The sequence below is a fragment of the Thunnus thynnus genome, chromosome 9, assembly GCF_963924715.1.
Source record: "Thunnus thynnus chromosome 9, fThuThy2.1, whole genome shotgun sequence".
NCBI classification, from domain to species: Eukaryota; Metazoa; Chordata; class Actinopteri; order Scombriformes; family Scombridae; genus Thunnus; species Thunnus thynnus.
In genome coordinates this window covers 21,698,521-21,718,269 of record NC_089525.1, presented here as the reverse complement: position 1 = coordinate 21,718,269, position 19,749 = coordinate 21,698,521, and the positions used below count along the sequence as shown (strand labels likewise).

The 19,749-nt window shown below is 36.6% G+C and overlaps 2 protein-coding genes across 2 annotated transcripts; one reads left to right on the top strand and one right to left on the bottom strand.

Annotated features, from left to right (window-relative positions):
* Positions 1 to 154: 154 nt before the first annotated feature.
* On the bottom strand, positions 155 to 13,477 carry cul4b (cullin 4B). Its single transcript, XM_067599689.1, has 20 exons — positions 12,459 to 13,477; positions 10,636 to 10,751; positions 10,420 to 10,523; positions 10,214 to 10,283; positions 8,085 to 8,158; positions 7,831 to 7,993; positions 7,499 to 7,588; positions 6,362 to 6,444; positions 6,214 to 6,281; positions 5,919 to 6,037; positions 5,595 to 5,787; positions 5,379 to 5,483; positions 5,182 to 5,292; positions 4,977 to 5,062; positions 3,579 to 3,686; positions 3,347 to 3,460; positions 3,150 to 3,255; positions 2,867 to 3,039; positions 2,629 to 2,781; positions 155 to 1,576 (listed from the first exon to the last, which is right to left on the bottom strand). Exons 1-20 carry the CDS (start codon positions 12,958 to 12,960, stop codon positions 1,481 to 1,483), a joined length of 2,634 nt encoding a protein of 877 aa, XP_067455790.1. The 5' UTR covers positions 12,961 to 13,477; the 3' UTR covers positions 155 to 1,480.
* Positions 13,478 to 16,354: 2,877 nt separating this feature from the next.
* Positions 16,355 to 19,445, top strand: mcts1 (MCTS1 re-initiation and release factor). Its single transcript, XM_067599688.1, has 6 exons — positions 16,355 to 16,556; positions 18,263 to 18,415; positions 18,498 to 18,595; positions 18,678 to 18,811; positions 18,989 to 19,056; positions 19,154 to 19,445. The coding sequence occupies exons 1-6, from the start codon at positions 16,546 to 16,548 to the stop codon at positions 19,233 to 19,235; spliced, it is 546 nt and encodes a 181-aa protein (XP_067455789.1). The 5' UTR covers positions 16,355 to 16,545; the 3' UTR covers positions 19,236 to 19,445.
* Positions 19,446 to 19,749: the final 304 nt, after the last annotated feature.

The following is a 19,749-nucleotide window of genomic DNA, read 5'->3' as shown; positions in this document are numbered from 1 at the left end:
TTTTTTTACAGAGTTAATTATTTTACTGCTTACATTTTAAACGCTCACCAGAATGTAAATGTTTACAAAAAACGCCCATCATTGAGTTACTATAAAACAAAGACAACAGTGTAAAATGTTGATAAAACGATGATTAAAGAAAGAAAACCCCTGATTGAAACAGTTATTTTAATCTGAAGCAATAAACCTAAAAGACTCATACAAACAAGGGCTTGTCTAATCAATCATGTTTTTTTCCTCAACACTCAAATATTGAACCAATCAACTCAAATTCTCCTCACTTTCAGCAAAGTCTGCAAGCCCCACAGGGACATTTACAAAAAACAAGACTAGGTCAAAACCTAGTATATGGCTGGACCGTGTATGAAACACTTGAGGGCTTCTAATTGACGAATACAGGAAGTGGCGACACTCGGCACACTGAAAGGGTTGAGTGACTGACTGAGTGATGAAGTTACACCATTGTGTAGCTTCGTCACTCAGTCAGTCAGGGACAGACATCTGCGTTTATACGGCTGACCCGCTGCGGTCCAGCCACATATATAGTGTGTATGTTTTTTGACACAGGGGGAAGATGAGGAAATGGACTCTGGTGGCATTGTGCTTTTAGTATACTTTCTAAGGGTTAACAAAAACCTAAAAAGCTGTTAGATGGGGTTGTCACTTTTGTTAGGTATGTACTGTACAAAGAAAGAACAAAGGAGAAACTAAATACTTGTACAACTGAACTGTTTTAGCAGCTTGAATACGTTCTATAACAAAAGAAGTGCTCCTTTTTTTTTTTTTGGCACATACTCTGCTTTGTACGTCGTGTGTTCATGATCACAGCTTCGACAGGTAGCTACATGGCCTTAAGGTTGTAAAACTTGGCTGCAGGATCACACATTTGACACCAATATCACCCAGTTATCAATTTTCTGCAATGAATGTTAGTCCAATAGTCCCACATTTGACACTCACTGAAGAAACAAGCATCATTTAATTTTTTTTTTTTTTGATCCTCTTTCTCTTCAACTTGTGGTACATTTAAGCATTGTTAGGTGTGTCAGCATTTGCTTGGGATACTGAGTGAACAAAAAGGAAAAAAAAAGTGACTTGATAACAAAGAGCATATTGATTCAAACTATGGACAAAGAAGAATCTAAGTTTGAAAATAAATATTTTCCCTCTCCATAAAAAAAAAGAGCAAACGGAACAACATCTGTGTCTTCTTTGTCTGTCCAACGTGGCCCAATTCTCTCAGAGACGCTGAGAAATATGGACAATATTCTTTTTTCAATGGGCATGCAGTCCACAGGATCACAAGACCCCTGACAAAAAATCCCGTGGAGCAGTATCCATTCACTTGTCGGTCGCTGGGTTGAAGATGATAATGGTAAACATCCACTGGAGCAAAAGATTTACGAGACCGATCTCTCAGATCAGCTTTCAGCCTGACTCGACCGTCTGCATCTCTTTTTCTCTGTCACTTTTTCTTTCTCTAAGCCACATAGTTGTACTGGTTGGGGTTCTCCTTGTCACGCTCCATATAGTCCCTGTCGATAAGAGACTCTATCCTCTTCTTCAAGTCAGCAGGCTGAAGGGGAGAAGAACAGAGAGGGGGCAAAGGTTAACAGATGAGCCACATGCTAACATGTCTGGTTATTTTTATACTGTGAGGTGTGAAGTAAACACAGTGAAAAGCTGATTCATGGTAGCCATCTCACTTCCCCAGAATAACTTACTATTTAAAAACCCCGCTTGTAAAAAACAGTTTGAATATTATTATCATAAAATTGTCTTAAATCAACACCAGTTTAACTCTTAAACAGTATTATTAGTTAATGGGAGCAGTAGCTCAGTAACAGAGAAGGTGTTTCTATGAAATAGCACATATGACAGCCTGTATACTTATAAATGGAGGAGAAATACCAGTGAGCTTTACTTTATAAAAACCTTCAAAAATGTACCTTTTAAAAATACAACTGGTACAATTCAAAGTAGAGCTGCAAAAATTATTTTCATTATCGATTACTCTGCCAATTATTTTGCTGAATAATCAATTTCTGACATTTTATAGACAAAATGATTAAATAGTGATTATGACCATTATAATATCTCAGTCAAATGTCTTTTTTTATCCAACCAACACTTCAAAACCCAAATATATTCAATTTACTATCATGAATGACAAAGAAAAAAGCATTACATCATCACATTTCAGGAGCTGAAATCAACACATTTTTGGGCTTATTAGTTTAAAAGATGACTGCGAAAATTATTTGATTATCAAAATAGATGCCATTTTCTGTCGACTGACAAATCAATTAATTGACAAATTGTTGCAGCTCTGAAGTAAAACTGTAGAATAAAGCAGAAGATGCCCCCACTTCATTATGAAAGATATCCTCATTAGACACAGACCGATAAATCTGATATGAGTTTGTTGCAGATATTTGTATTGGAATTTACTTTATGTTGTTTGATAAGTGACAAGAAACTGCAGTATAAGAAGTCAAAAAGAAACAGTGTCTCCAATTCATAGTTTGTCCACCAGAGAGCACTAAAAGTTTGTTTTACAACTTTAAAATGTCTCAGTAAATACATATTGTGATAAAGAAAAAAAAGAATCAGGACTACGCTAATCACCTTGACAGGGAACTTGAGCTGGTTGTACACCTCGGACATCAAAAGATTATGACTCAGAGTCTTCCTCATCTTCATGATCCGCACAATGGCAGCATCAATCTGATACTGCCGATCCTGAAAGACCCTTTCTGTGGTGCTGGCCTGCTCCTCCACCTGTGAGGAAAACAATCAGTTAAAGATTAATTGCCCTATATCATGACCCTTAAGTACATAAATGAGTGTAAGCACTCAGTTTTACCGTTTCTTTCATCTGGATCTGGTTAATTTTGATTCTGAAGAGCTTGTGTTTGAAGTCGTCGTTGCAAGAAAACTTGTCCCCGTCCTCCACGTCTTTGCTTTTTGGGATTTTGGTGAGAACACGTGCTTTTCCACACGCGAGTGATTGCAGAGTCCGACGCAGTTCACTGTCCTCTGTAAACCGAAAGGCAAACAAATAGGGTTTTAGATCAGTTGTGCTCAATAAAGAGCACTAGACAAACCTTCATCAGGAATCAAAGTGATGCTGATGTGATCATGCAAACCTATTCCTGTTGCCAGTTTGATCTCCTCCAGAGTGAACTCCTCTCCTTCATTAAACATCAGTAGCACAAGTGTTTGGAAAAGTGACACCTGCAGCTCCTTCTTGCCCTGGTGTGAGAAAAATCAAAGAGGATAATTAGCATTTAGCTTTTTCTAATGAGTCAACAGGTCAGATTATTCTTAGAAATCAGTCTTCCACCTCTTTAAATTCTGCTTTTAAGACACAATGGCCTAGTGTTGATTGCCACTGGAGCTTCCTGCCACTGTGTTTGCCCAGGTAGAAGGTCTTGAAGATCTCTTGCAGTCGCACCATCTGGACAAAGATAACAGATGCGTTAAAAAGCAACACTCGGTATATTTACTACATGGCAGGTTATAAAAACAGCATGTTATGCATGTTATGAAAATTTAAATATTTGCTCAGCTCTAACCTCAGGGGGCAGGTGCACTTCCATCGGGACATATGTTGGCCAGTAACCCATAGTGAGGATGTTCACCGTCAGCTCGATGTTGCCAGGAATGTTTTGGCACTGCATATACTATAGAAATACAAATGAGACACATGATAGCCACCTGCCACCTCAAACACAAATTAAGTTCTTTTATCACTACAAGAAACTGGATCTGTCAACGGATGTTCAGACTGAAAACAGCACTGTGTTAAAAAACTGCAAAGGGCTGCGTTTATGAAGGCGTGTTGTTTCAGGAACCGGCAAGGAGATGACACAGGATCCAGGAGAGGTGGTTTGAGAAGGCTTATCAGATGGCAAAACACTGCATAGTGGTTTAAAACACTATGGTAGAAGAAGATTTTACAACTCTGTAAAGTTACTAATGTGTCATTTTATCCTTGACTGCAATGACTAGCAGATAAACAGTAATTTACAAACAAAGTAATCATCCAAAAAATGCGTGCTTGCATGTCTTTGATTGGCCAGTGCGGTCTGTCGCCAGATGACATCATGTTGTGTTGTGCCAAAAGTTGGAGAAGGGCTAAGTTAGTGTTTAATTTTTAATGATTAGGCTGGATAAAGACAATATATTTAAGTCTGTGTGTGTTTTATGTTTCATTTGGTTGCAAGATAAATTTCCTCTGGGGGACAATAAAATTAAACTGAAGAATCAACATTTTTCTTGGATGACCCTGCATTTTTTTTCCTGGAGCCCTCTGCATCTACACCCTTACTGTTCAAACACACTGGCTTCATTGAACTGAATGAGGAGGACTGCATGTTTGCACACAGTGCTGTTGTATGTCTGATTATGGCCAGATACACATATATATGAAGCTTTGGCAAACATTCAATAAGGAAGATATTTTCCCTCTCACTTCTTTCCCTGTAGGGCATTCCCACTATTTCTTGCCGCTCTAATCTATTACATCACTTCCGCTTTCCCACTCTGTAAATCCCCTTCATTCATAAGTAATGACATCACCATATCTGGCAAATTATCTTTCTTCCTGTGTGTCTTGTGCCAATCAGTCCCTCAATGGTATCCTATAAAGATCATTGTGTTTCTGCTATTCTGTCTTTAAGATCTATGATTGTGCAACAGATCATCCCCCCCAATCACCACCTTGTCCTTCAGGATGATCCTGAACCTCATCTTCCATCTGCTGACTTTACACCCCCAGCATCTAGACTCCTATCTTCATGGGTCTATGTTTAATGAAGATCTATCATGTCAATGGAGTCTAATCGCCAGAGTCTAACCTAAATAAATCTTATTACACACTTACAACTTGATCTTTCCTTATTGAGCTCACCGTCAAAAGAATCAAGTATATATTTCAGGTACATGCAGATTCTTGCCATTGTTGTTCTTACCTGTTTGAACTGCACCATGATGTCTTTAGAAAGCTCCATATCTTTGAACATTCCTTCCAGTTTGCTTGTGAACGCCGCTCCACATTCTGATGAAATACCAAAAGGTCACAAAGAAGTCAATGTCAAGATCCCCTTTATGTCATTTATTTCACATTGAGTGCGTTTGTGTGTGTTAAGAAGTGACACGCTGATGGATTCAACGAACCGTGTTTCAGTTTTGACAACATTGATTTTTCAGCATCCACAGAGGCGCTTTTTCCAACCAGTAACCTCTTGGCCAGATCCTTCTTGTAAAAGGCTTCAAAAACATCTTTACCTAAAATGAAAATACACAAATACATTAAGGAAACAACCACAGAGGAGAAGATACTAAACTGAAACAAATGTGATAGTTGTTATTACCGTAGATGAATCTAAAGATAATCATGATCTTATCCAGCATCTTTTCCAGCTCTTCATCTGTTGCCTCTTTGTTTCCTGCTCTTAGTTTTGAGTCCACGTGTTTTGCTGTAAATAGAAGTATTTTAATTAACAAAAGTACATTTTGTTTGTTTGGAATATATGATCATTGACTGAGTGCATCAACTCTAACATGGGGGAAACAAACATGTTACCAACCTATGAGCTCTGCAGGTTTATTTGGCCGTTTATTGATGAATGTTTCGAAAGCCTCTTTCATGGCGTTGACAAACTTCTCGTTCTTCATGAAGCACACGTCGATGATGTGATCCACCTTGTCTTTGAAGTCCAGCAACTCTTGCACCATAGTTTTGTCTTTTTCTGGATTGATTACAATTGTGCTTCCAAAAGCCTAAATGAAAAGATATTAAAAAAACACATTGTAAATTAAAACCAAAATTTGTGAAAATCCCCAAATGTCCTCAAATAAAACATATTAAAACAGCTTCTGAGAGCACCTGCAGACTTATATTGGTGACATACCTTTATGTACTCTATCCAGTGCTGCAGGAGGACCTGAACACCGCCTCGCACTCGACTGAAGAGCTGATAGAGAAGAGACAGATCCTGAATTCTGTTTTCATCCAGCAGGTGAGTCAGCCCTGGAAATGTCCAACAAAACGTCAGATGTGTGAGCACATCAAACTATGACAAACTCCAGCTGCTACTGCAAACGTTACATAAAAATATCCAGTATGTATTCAGACAGACAGGATAATGAATGTCTCGACACGTTAGACATTTACGTCATGTTTAAATATAAGTTACTGTTGTTTACCTTTTTGCAGAGTAGCAGTGAGATGTTCACCCAGCAACTGCTTCTCCACAGTAGCAATGAGAGGTTTTCTGAAAGGGGGGAAAAAAAAAGGTCGGGTTACAAACAAACCTCCATCAGAGTTAACCAAATAATGCAGTCCAGCACTCACTGTGTGCTCTGGTCTAGATATGTGATGACTCTGTCAGCTTCTTCCTCCAAGCGTTTGTTGACATGATGGAGATATTCTGGTACCTACAAAAGGAGGGAAAAACAGAGATATTTACATTTACATCACATAGTAATCATTAATTTAGTAACTACATTAAGGAGAATATGGGTCTCAACAGCTTCTTACACACTAAAAGACTTTATAATGTGCCTTGAGTGATTGTTTTTCTCCAATACATCTAAAAATGTAGTTAACATGACAATATTCATTATTTATAAAGGAACTTTCGAAAACAAAAAGTTAAAACCAACAAAAATAAAATCAAATGGAGAACTTGTAGATAGAGAAAGACTGGACCAGAATGAAATAGATTTAAAAATCCAGTAATATAAAATAAATAAAGAGACAATTCAAAAGAGAAAATGGTGTATTTTAAGAAGAGATGTGAAAGACACCATCAGCTCAGTCAGCCATACTTCCTGTGCTAAACTAACATGAGTTTATGTGTTGAAGTTGTAAATGTTAGCATAAACACTTAATAAGTTAAATACATTTCTCTTACAGTGCAATATATTCATGAGTTAGTCAAGTAAAAGTTAAACGTCTGTATGTACAGTTAGTACAGTTTTTTGGAAACCTTTTAACCCATTTTAGTTCCAACATTTTTGGTCCTTGTGTCACCAATAAATGCTTTCACAGCCAGTGGGAAAACATTAAAATCTGAGCTGTCAAACTCTGATTCAACACTGACAAGATAAAGACTGAAAATGTGTCTCAGTCCGATGCATCAGCAAGTGAAAAAGCTGAGATAAGCTGCATTTTGAACTGCTGAAGCTGTAGATGAAGCTTCTTCTGTGATGGATTTATTTTTGAGTGCAGTTGTGGTTGAATATCTGTGTGGTTGGTCTTTGTGTATTTTTTGAACATCAGCACAATATGGTGAGATTTTTCTATTTCATTCTGACCCTGATGTTGCAATTCATGTTTTGGATGCTGTAAAAATATTGTGTGTCTGCACAATAAATATAAAGGTGGAAACACATTGTCCATATTTGTCCAGTTATTCATTGGGATAAAAAAAAAAACACACAACAAAACAACAAAACATGTCCAGATCATGAGGGTCACATAAATCACCTCTCTCTCCTGCATCAGCCTCTGTCCCTCTGCAGCGTACAGGCGATTAGTTTCCTCCAAAAAGCGTTGTTCAAAGGAGTCTTGATAAATCTGTCGGGGACGGAAGGAACACTGGTTTCATTGAAGTCGTTTGTCAACAGGAAACAGACAGCTCATCACACTCCTGTGCAGGTGGTAATCACAAACAACACAGCTGCCAAAACCACATTTCTTGTAGTATAGGGAAAAAAAAGAAACTCAGGTGGAATCCTGACTTTCAAAAAAAGATTAACAGCTGACACTCGTGTGAATCATTAGTACAACGATAAGAAAAGGGTAGCTGGTCGGTTTACCTGCAGGTCAGAGAGCATGCTCAGCAGGCTCCTCAGCAGACTGCGATCTATCGCCTCTCCATTTCGCTCCCTCTCGATGAGCAGCAGAATCCCGTCGATGGTTTTACTCTGGACCTTCAGGTCACTGATGATGTAGAACCTGAACAGCTCCAGACCCATGTCCCTGCAGACCAGAGCAGCTTGTTTCACCACCAGTTTAAAAAGCAATATTGGCCAGTACTATTGAAGAGCAGCTAACATCAGCGATCACTCACCAGATTGATGGCAGCATTGAATTTTGTAAAACATAGGTGCGATCCAAAAACAAAAATATACTCCTAATCATGATCTGTGAAACAACGACAAACATTTAAAATGAGTGAAAAACACTACTGACGTTATTCTTTTTTAATTAAAATTAAAGGGGTATTCCACCAATTTTACACATGAAGATCAGTTAATTTGTCACTAGGAGTTGTACTCAGGATATGAAAATGGTAAATATAGTAAATAGTAAAATATTTTCTGTGGTGCTTTCATAAGTCTGAGAAAATAACCCTGATTATGTCATTTAGCTCATATTGGGCTTGAGACTCCACATTTTTAACAGAAAGCTGTCATTACAAACTGAAGGTATGGAGTTTAAAAGAAGTGGGAATTTACCATTCAGGGTGAATCTAATGACAATAGGGTTGCAATTAACAATTATTTTGATTATTAATTAATCTGCCGATTATTTTCTCAATTAATCTATTCATTATTTCGTCAATGACATGTTAAGTTCTCTGTTTTGTCTGACTAACAGTTCAGAACCTTCAGATATTGAATTTACTATCATATATAACAAAGAAAAACAGCAAAAATGTCACATTTTAGAAGCTAGAACCAGAACATGTTTGGCCTTTTTGAATGAAAAATTATCGAAAACGATTAATTGATAACCAAAATAGGTGCAGATTAATTTTCTGTCAATCACATAATCATCAATCATTGCAGCACTAAATGACAGACCCTTTGGAGTTGCATGGTGGGAAGTGTAGGCTTGAGCATTTTTGGAGCTTATATTATACTAGGGACTAAAGTCAGTATATCTGCGGCTGATTTTGACAAACTTTTTTTAAAAATCAATCTCTCACAAGTCTCAGCTTTATAAAGGTGCAATAAAAAACATAGTGGAATACCCTCTTTTCAAGTCTATATGAAAACAGTACTTGTAGTATGCACATACTGTATGTACATTGAAAGCATTATTGGTCGCTGTAATTGTTCTTCCTGTCAATACTGGGAGCAAAGAAAAAAGTTATTTCAATGTAATTGATGGGCAACAAATCCACAGTCTTCTTTCTTCGTAAAAAAACAGTCTAAAGTTCAGCTGAAGCTATTATGAAGTTTCAATAGTGTGTGTTGGACAAATCAAGGAAGAATCTTCCAAAGTTACAATGTTTTTAGCATTAAATTCCCTCTCTGTGCTTCCACAGACAGGGTTTCTTTACTGAGCAGAAGAATAGCAACAAAAATAAATACTGACTTGATTTGTCTAAAGGTGCCTTTATACTATGCAAGAAACATGGCAAAATGTTTGGTTGTCAATCCAAAACAGTGGTCCTACATCACACTGTGAGACACGTGAACCAACGACCAATTTGAAGCTTTGGTGACCATCGACAGCCTGAGGCAAAAATCTGACAGTGTCAGAAATTTAAGACTGAATTCTCACAGTGTGACTGCTGCTATGACCCACAACTACAAACAAACCAATCAGAATAGATTATATGACAGAACATACTGCGCAGTTGGACATTTCCTAAGTGCAGTTTTTTGAATTAAGTTTAAGGAGAAAACACAGTTGTTCTCCTTAACACATCCATCCACACAAAAACCAAAACAATGGAGGTGAAACGAAACAAAGGGCTTTGTGTATTTTTACCGCATTTTTAAAACATCAGTGTACCGCAGACGGGTCACATGAGCTGATGATGTGTCTCTGCTTTCAGATACTTTTGTCTATTCACATCGTATTCTCCCTGCACAGTCTGACATTGTACAGTCTGATGCAGATTGCAACCAAGATTTTACCATAAGCACCTTGTACAATGTGACATGCAATAAACTTATACGATTGTTGTTGTCGCACAGTCTAAAGGAGCCTCAAGTCAAACTACTGAAGCTTCAGATAAACTTGAGAAATTATTTTTGCATTGAACAAGGACTGTGGATTTTGTCACCCCTTGAAAGTGCTTGAAGAAGGAATCTCTCTTTGGCAAATATGGATAGAGGGAACATTTACAGCGACAATAAGAACATGAAAATTTAACGACACACACATGTTATGGGAAGTGGTGTTTAACAGGGTTTTAAGGGTTATGTCAACTTCCACTTGAATTGTTAAGGTTGTAAAACATACCATTTGTCTGCAGTGATCTTGCCAGCACTTGTCAATTTTCTTCAGGAAAAGCACACTGTCCAGGGCATCCGTGACAACGATGTTAAGGCAAAAGTCAGATAGAATTCAAGACCTTTACAGTAATTTGATTATCCACTAATCCACACTTAACTGGTAAGATTCAGACTAAAATTGGGGAAAAACTGTAAAGACACTGTAAAGGATATTCTCTGAATTGATCAATCTGTGCCTTGATGTGGTCTTCACACACAGCCCTCAGCTGCTTGTAAAGCTTGGCAGATATCTTATGGGAGCACAGGTTCTCAACAGCCTAAGGAGACAAAAAAAAGAATGTTTTTATGGAAACGTGGTTTCAGTGAAGGGCATGAACATGATAACATGGGAGCAGCTCTCCACAGACCACACAGTGCCTGTTGTGATACCTGGTAGAGCTCCTCTAGATTGTACTTGATTGAAGTGCTGTTCTGTATGGCCTCCACCGCCTCCTTCAGCTTCTGCCAGGTCTCCTGTGTGTAGTTCTCTGGCAATTTGGGTTTTTCTGTGTGCAAGACAAAACAAAAAAAAAAACCTATGACAACACTGTCAACTTCAGCAGGACCAAAACAGTGGACCTCAGTGGACCTTTATGCTGTGTCACCAGTCACAGTGACAGTGATGCTATTTTAAAACAACTGAGTTCTATTTAAAGTAGAGCCGGGTAATGTTGACAAATCATAAGATATCTGCCATTAGGATTTTGGTTACTGTAATATCATGACATCACTTGGACTGGGCTAAGATATGGTTTAAATCATTATCAATATGTCCCCATATATTGATATATACATCACAAAATGGTAAATGTTTGAACAATCACATATAAAAATCATAAAACTGATGTTCAAATAATGACCTGAATTTCACTATTTATGCATTACAGTACATAAGGCTGAATCCTAATATTATGACAAAAACATAACTTTATATCATCACAATGTGATTTTGCTGAGACAAAAACAGTAACGCTGTATGTTAGATTTGGATACATTACATTTATAGTCTTATTACCAATTTATAATAAGAATTATTAGAAGTTAGTTGACTGTGTTTATCTCATTTAAATGACCAGCAACAGTATAGCTGCAACGATTAATCGGTTAGTCGACCATCAGAAAATTAATCAGTGACTGTTTTGATAATCGAATCATAATTTTTCATTTTTTAAGCCAATATGCCCAAAGATGTGTTGGTTTCAGCTTCTCAGATGTGAAGATTTGATGCTTTTCTTTGTCATTCCTGATAATACACTGATACCTTTGAGTTTTGGACTGTTGGTTTGACAAAAAAAAGACATTTGAAGACAGCTTTGATTCTGAGATATTATAATGGTCATCATCCCTATTTTTCTGACACTTTAAAGACAAAATGATTAATCAATAATAAAAATAATTGCTAGTTGCAGCTCTAAGTGACAGCCTCCACCTAACTACTTGGTCATGACTGATAATTTCTCAAAAATATTCCTGTCAAAATATCTTCAGTCTCCCCAAACTCATTGTCACCACATTTATACCAATGTAATTGGACCAAAATACACATAATTTTGTCAAATTTTGACAAGATTTATTACGCTTCTTAGCCCATTTATTAGTTCTTATTTGTAACTGATGGTGAAGAATGGATGGCCAGCCAAATTCATCACTTTTGTATAGTAATGCAGCTTATACAACAAAGAAAACACTGTCTCAAACTATATCTAGTCTCATGTCACAATTTTTAAAACTCTAAAAAGGGTAATATCACAGTATCTGGGGATTTGTCAGCACTGTTGTTTGGACAAAAAAAAGACATTTAAATACGTCACCCTTGACTCTGAGATATTATAATGATCATTATCACTATTTAAAAATATCAAAATATCATGTATCATGAATGTCAAAATATCTTGTGTCAGTCTTCCCCAAACTGTGACTGGACCAAAAAACACATAATTTTGTCTAATTTTGACAAGATCTATGATGTTTTTTTGACCTATTTATTAGTTGATAATAATTCAAAGTGAAAAGTTAATAGTTGATGACTAGCTAAATCCATCACTTTGTACTTTAATACATCTTTTAGGACCAAGAAAAGATTGCATCCAACTATGTCTAGTCTCATATCCCAATTTTAAAAACATATGGCCCAGTAGGGACAATATCAGTGTCTGGAGATTTGTCAGCACTTGAAATTAAGTTTTTGCAAGAATCACATCACCCAGCAGTACCTTTGAAGTTCTTGATGACTAGTTTCTTGGCAGCACCGGGTTTACTGTTGGAGAATGTGGCGGAGCCTGCGGTTTTCGTCAGTCCGTTTGCATGGTGCCCCACGCCGCCACCGCCGCCACCGCCGCCGGACAGGAACACGGCTTTGCTTTTGTTATTGGAGCACGAAGCAGCAGCAGAAGCAGCGGCAGCAGCAGCAGCAGCCTCCTCAGCCATTTTCACATCCAGTCCAATGAAATCCACTGAATCCTCAAACCTCAACTTCTTCTGAATGTGCAGCGGAGTGGGAGAGCAGGAGGAAGAGGAGGAAGAGGAGGAATTCAGGGTCTTGGGAGGCGAAGAGGAGATGGTGTCGGTTGTATCTTCCCTCTCTGAGCCGTTTATTTTCCTCTTCTTCGGAGATGTGATGTTACCGCTGTCGTGTTTGACATCAGTAGCCGCTGGTCTTGCCTCCTGGGTTGGCGGTGGTGGGGGATTAGGGGAAGATAAACCTGTTGGAAACATGAAAAAACGGGGAATACTAATTCTTAGCAGCCAGTCTTCTGATACGAAACTTCCAGGGTTTGCCGGGAGGGGGTTGAGCTCAGAGTCTGAGAGCGTCTGTCTTATCTTAACACGGGGAGGTTTTACGCTAGTTCTTTATCCAGTATAAAACAAATAACTGAAAACTACACAGCTCCACTTAAACCTAGCCTTGTCTCTTTCTTGTTATTGCTGGCAGAAGAAGAAAGATGGTTGGCTATTGCTTCCTCTTTTTTGCCTCTCTTGTCTAACCGCCGCGCCGTGGAGTCAGCTCAGGGAGAGCGGTTGAAGAAAAGCGGCCGTTAAAGAAAGACCGTTATTTACAGGAGAAATTAAGGTAGAGCAGAAACACGCTCGCATGATAGGAAAACGTCCGTCGGTAAACACGGGAAAGATTCACGGCGAAAGCTAGTCGGTGACCCCACCGGAAGTACTTTGTACAAAAGTACTTTTTGCACAAGCGTGTTTTTTTTATACCGACTAACATGCTGTAACCGTTTCCCCCCCCACAAGATGGCGCCATGGCAACGGTAGACTTCCTGTATGCTTTGAGATGATTTTTTTTTTTACAACTATCTAAAGATCCCCTTCCAGACATGTTTTAAGATGTATGTAAAATAGTCTAGTTTGAATAATAATTTGTGACTGATATGGCTTTCTCAAAAAAAGAACACGGAATAATTGAACAAAAAAAGTTCAATTATTCCGTCAAAATCCCCCTCCCTCATTAAAAATTCCTGAATCTATGAATGTGTAAAGTTTTCCTGTTGGACACAAGATGTCTCCTCACTATCAGTGTATGTTTATTGGAGGCTTCAACACTAACACTGTAACACCCACTATACCTATAAATTATACATATTTATTTAGTTTAAAATAGAAAATGTGCAATACATTTCACTCATTACTGTATATTTGAACAGGCTGTATATACTGTACATAGCCACCTACTGTATGTATATAAAGTAACCACTTTTTCTTCACCATTTAATTTTTATCTCACTCTTCACTTCTTTACACTATTTGTATCCTGTTTACAGTTCACAGGAATGGTTTCCTCTGTATATAGACATTCCTTGTGCATATTTCTGAAGATTGTTGTGCTGTTGGTTTTGTGTAAATATATTGAGAGCTACTCAACCAGAGTCAAATTCCTTGTATGCATAAACATACTTGGCCAATAAAGATGATGATAAAGTTTCCACATCACACTTGAGTGAGCTTAATATTGGACCGGGACCGGCATCCAAACTATCAGAGAAACTTTCCAGTTTCAGCAGATGAATGTGAAAATAGCCTTCTCATGTCAAACTCTGCACATACGTTATCCTGCACAGTGAAGCTCAAACTTTCAACTGTAGGAACAAGAAGAAAAACATGTTTTGAGTGGTGGGGGACTTAAATTATTTTGGCCAAACAATATATTCATAGATGTGGAGCTATTAATATTAGACCTCTGTTTTTCAGTTGTTGTTTTTTTTTAGTTATTTTGTTTTAGGAAAGTACACCCATATATGTTAATCAAAAAGTACAGTACTTGCTTTATTTCCTGACTACACCTCAATATATTATTATTACTGTTATTATTGTTGTTGTTAATATTATTATGAATATTATTGTTATTACAACTACTATATAATAATATACATAATAATATATAATCATTATATCTCATATTCAATTTCCACTTTTAATTAATGGTCTACATCTCCTGCATTGTGCATACTTTTGGCATTGCTCTTGGTTGTTCTTATTTCCTTTTGCCAGTATTTGCTCTTTGAAATATTCCAATATGTTTAAAATGTCTGTGAGGTACAGTTTTTCTCAGTTCCATTCATTTTTTCAACATCTCTCTCTGTTTTAGTATACTTTCACCATGCACAGTATATGAAGGTGATAGCTACAGTGTACTGTGTACAATTGTATGTGTGACAAATAAATCTTTGTTGAATGTGAAATATAATGACATAAAACTTGGAAAAAGTTGTGATTGGTGACAAGCATTGTACAAGATCAAGGTGTCATATAAGACACTGCATAAAATGTATCTTGTGAAAAATGTACTTGAAAGTACTTTTTAAAAACTATTATACAGGTATAACATTTTCTGTGTTTTCTTTTTTGTAATTCAGTTATCTTACTTCATAAATATCATATTCACAAAGCAAAACTGCCATATACCTAGCCCAATTCTTTCAGTTTTATAATACATTTGAATATTACAGTAATCCTGAATGTTAAAGTGGCTAGTCGTAAAAAGGCGACTAGAACATATAACATTTGAGCTGATAGGAAGATTGCATTGTGGCATTGTAAATAGTCATTTCTGTTGTTATTTTGTCAAACTGTAGTCTCTTCTTTGTTGGGATTTCTGTTTGTTTATTAATTCATTGTATAACATTTTTGTAATAAATTCTGAAAAAAAAAATCTGGTGATAAGTTTCACACAACTATAGAAGGGACAAACTTTGTGATATGTTTAATTTATCTGATCCATGATCTAATCTATGAAATAAATGAAGAATGTAAGTGTCACAATGTATTGCTATGAGATATATGCACAAAAGTGCTTCATCACAACTGGCAAGAAGTTTCTAATATATTAATGTCACATTTATGGCTGATTGTGCTTTTATTGTATACTGTTTGTGTTTTTAAGTTGCAACAGAAAGAATTATCAGTCGTATAATTATCTTAGCTAAGTTTCATATTCATAAGGGTAAGTTTCTTCTTAGTTTTTCATAACGAATGTGAGCAGTACTTATAGACCATTAAATCTTATACTAATAAGAAGGTTGTAAAAACTGTTAATGAGTATATTGTTTTTAATGTCTAACTATTCTGTTGTTTTAATACTACTACTTTTCTCTTCACTTTTCACTTTTCATTCATAGTGAAACTCAAAGTGCTGCAGTATTAATAACATAGAACACACAACATAAAATAATAATGAGTTGATATGAAAAAGATGTTCATTTGTTGTTGCTTTACTTATTCATTATTTTTATTCTTTCTTATTTTATTTTTTTAAATTTAATTTTCTTTCTATTTCTTACGTGTTGTTTGTGAACCCCTCTGGCATTTTGTTCCCAAGAGTGTACCTCATGTTCATTCATGTATTCAAAAAAAGTGCAATGTCACTATGGAAACTGCTTTGATATTATCTTAGTGGCGCAACCGTTACACATTTTATTGACTCATAATTTATTTAACTGTCTGTGAAAGTTACACAGCGGGCACTATCAAGTTTGTGATTTTATAACCATTAATATTCAGTGACAGAAGCTCTATAAAATTAATAACTAGGTATGAGAAGAGGATATAAATGATTCTCATAACCGAATTGGACCTGACCTGCCGTGTAACGTACACAGCTGTCGTAAAATAACGTAGTCCCACACAATCTACTGGCCCTCCGCTGCTAACAGGAGTGGAGTCTGCTAAAGCATTACTTGATAGATGAACTTGTATTTTGTGAATTACTTGTCTTTATCATTCCCCATCTGTCGCAGTAAGTACGGACAAGCTTTGACACAACTGAGGAACGGTAACAAGTGACCAACGAGAATGTTTAAAAAGTACGTTGCTGATTATTTTCCATGTTGTGGCGTTAACGCTAGCTAGAGCTAGGTGGCTAAAGCTAACTGAGTGTTTTTACTTATGAAGAGTTTCTGTCAGATTATAATGTCCCCGCAACACATGGGGATTATACACATGTGTTTGGTGCAATAGTTATTCTGGTAGAAACCGCAGATGTATAAGATCTCTGTTCCATAGAGATATTATTATATTATCATATGTGATTTCATATTGGAATCATTTTGTGGAGGATATGGTATGGAAGAAGGCCTGACTTCTACCTAATCGATACTTAATTACCATTATAGTTAAGGAATTTTATTTTAAACTCGTTTATAAACTCTGTCCAGATAAAAATCATTATTAAAAAAAATCAAGAGAGACATTGATGTGAATTGTAGTTTGTGTTATGGATGTCCAGAAACTGTTGTCCGTTTATTTTGGCACTACCCAATATTGATGAATTTCTGGCAAAGTCATGATGTGCTTTCATTACTGAAAATATTGATGAAAGTCTTAGTTTACTTTGGAAAATAATACACAGAAAAACACTTTTTTAACATGATAAATCTCATTAGTATAATGGCCAAATTCCATATCCATAAATGTAAATTTACAGGTAAGAAACTATGCTTTATTGTTTTTAGCAAAGAGTTCAAGCAATAGGCTACCTTTTTCAATTCAGTACTCTAAAACAAGAAGCAATTAAAACTGTAACAGCTTGTACAGTGTTAAAAAAAATGACACAGATCTTTATCCTCCCTAGTGTTAATCTACAGTATTAAAAAGTGAACATTTTCTTTTTATGTACATTTTTACTTTTATTATATGTACCCTTTTGTACATGTTATCTACATATAAGTTGTTTTTGTTGATTAAAAAAATTTGGGGAAAAAAACAACTGTTTACTGAGACAATCATGTCTTCAAGTTTGTTGAAGGCTCATGTTCACATTTTGTGAGTTATTGCATCAGATCAGAGTTTTTTTAATGCTCTGAATTGGATCAAATCCCCAGTGCTATTATGAAAAGATGAACATTATTCTTGTTTCTAATGAAAATAATAATGTCTTAAACATAAAAATTATGTCACTCGGGTGTCATGTTTGGCTCTGGCAAAGAGTATTTCCACTTTCAACATTAGAATCATTAATTTGAATTTATAATAACTACTGAAGGTGACTTTTTTGTCATCTAAGTTGTCAAAACTATCTCCCCTTCCTGACGTCCAGCTCACTGAGAAATTTATTAACACTAAAATCCATTTAAAACAAGGACTTTGTGGATGATAATTACATGAATGTAAAGCTGCAATGATTAGTCGATTAATCAATTAGTCGATCATCAGAAAATGAATCTGCAATTTTGATAATGGATTAATTGTTGTGAGTCATTTTCAAGTAAAAATTCTGTTTCTTTTCTAAGACTATCATTGGATTCTCTTCTCAATATATCTGCACGCTGTAGGTGATGGTTGATACTGGCCATATTGAAATTAATCCTTTACTGTTTACAGCCAATATTTTCCACAATATGGAATCAGTGTGCTGCATTGTTGAACAAGTATGATTGGGATATATATGTATGTAGGCCGACAGTATTTTAATTAATACACAAAATTAAACTAAATGCCAAAAAAGCATTTGTATACCTCTTCGTATTTGTAAACATGTTATAAATTAAACTTTTCTGCTTTCCCTTTTCAGATTTGATGAGAAGGAAAATGTGTCGAACTGTATCCAGCTGAAAACATCAGTGATCAAAGGCATAAAAAACCAGCTGTTGGATCAATTCCCTGAAATCGAGTCATGGCTCAATCACATAATGCCAAAGAAGGACCCTGTCAAAATCGTGAGATGGTACGATTTATCATTATATTTTTCTCATCAGTGTAGTCTTCTTCCTTACAGTTATTCTCATATTATGTCATTCTTCTTCCAGCCATGAACACATTGAAATCTTGACAGTGAACGGAGAGCTGCTGTTCTTCAGACAGAGAGAAGGACCATTTTATCCAACCCTCAGACTGTTGCATAAATGTAAGATTTCCTAAAAGTTGATTGGTTGATGGTTGTATTAAAATGTATTCACACTGATGAGAAATACATTTCCTCCTCATAGATCCTTTCATTCTTCCACATCAGCAAGTAGACAAAGGGGCCATTAAATTTGTCTTAAGTGGAGCCAACATCATGTGCCCCGGACTGACGTCACCGGGCGCTAAACTCTACCGAGCTGACTCTGACACAGTAGTCGTATCCTTTCTTACACGTGAAGTTGTTTGAATTGATTTTTAATTCTGTCGAATATATCTGTGAAATTGTTCTGTGCCACAAATGTTTCCCTAAATTTACAATATTAACATGTCACCTTGCAGTGTTTAGACAGCATCTGTAGCTACATACATGTTTATCTTTAACAAGAGAATGCAGGCCATAATGGCAGAGGGCAAACAACACGCACTTTGTGTTGGCGTCATGAAGATGTCTGCAGAAAACATGTAAGATTCACGTCCATTTTAACGGGAGCAAGAACTTCCATTCAGTCACCGCTTTAATTATGTCTGACCTTAATGTCGCTTTGTCTTGTGCAAACAGAGAAAAGGTCAACAAGGGAATTGGAATCGAGAACGTTCACTATCTGAATGACGGATTGTGGCACATGAAGACGTATAAATGATGACATCAGCACCTGCGATGCCCCGCCCTGCCCCCCTCCCCCCCATTCACTGCCCCACCCCCGCCGGGAAAAGTGTGGAGCTGGTGACAGCGAGGCATGTGATGCCAGTCAACTGTTTACACCTATGGACTTAGCTGTGTAACCTGCTGGAGGCTTTGAATCAATCGCCATTATGCACAAATAAAAGAAAGATCTTGCTTTAAACCTTAACCTCAGTTGGTGTTTGTATTGGATTTGGTTCACGATGAGACCTTGACACGAAAGAGGTGTGCTATATGTTAGATTGATGTAGTCCCTGTGAATATAAACTTTAAAACAAAATGATAATTATATCTCAAGGCAATATCACCAGGTTAGTTGAAGTAATTATGTAGCATGTCTATGGTGCAACACAGGATGTGAGTATATTTACATAGTTGAAGGGTAGCACAGGCATCCATCTGTCAGACCTGTTATACCGCTATTCCCTTTGAGGTTAACATAGGTGTGTCTTCCATTGGGTAAAAATCAGATA

Bases quoted from the DNA above. Each gene is read 5' to 3' on its own strand.
- cul4b (XM_067599689.1), bottom strand. From the start codon at position 12,960: ATGTTTCCAACAGGTTTATCTTCCCCTAATCCCCCACCACCGCCAACC. The intron at 8,159-10,213 runs GTATGTTTTACA...GTTGTTTCACAG, and splicing joins AAGATCACTGCAGACAAATG to ATCATGATTAGGAGTATATT. The intron at 2,782-2,866 runs GTAAAACTGAGT...TTTTCCTCACAG, and splicing joins AGATCCAGATGAAAGAAACG to GTGGAGGAGCAGGCCAGCAC.
- mcts1 (XM_067599688.1), top strand. The intron at 18,812-18,988 runs GTATCCTTTCTT...AAGAGAATGCAG, and splicing joins CTGACTCTGACACAGTAGTC to GCCATAATGGCAGAGGGCAA. The intron at 19,057-19,153 runs GTAAGATTCACG...TTGTGCAAACAG, and splicing joins AAGATGTCTGCAGAAAACAT to AGAAAAGGTCAACAAGGGAA.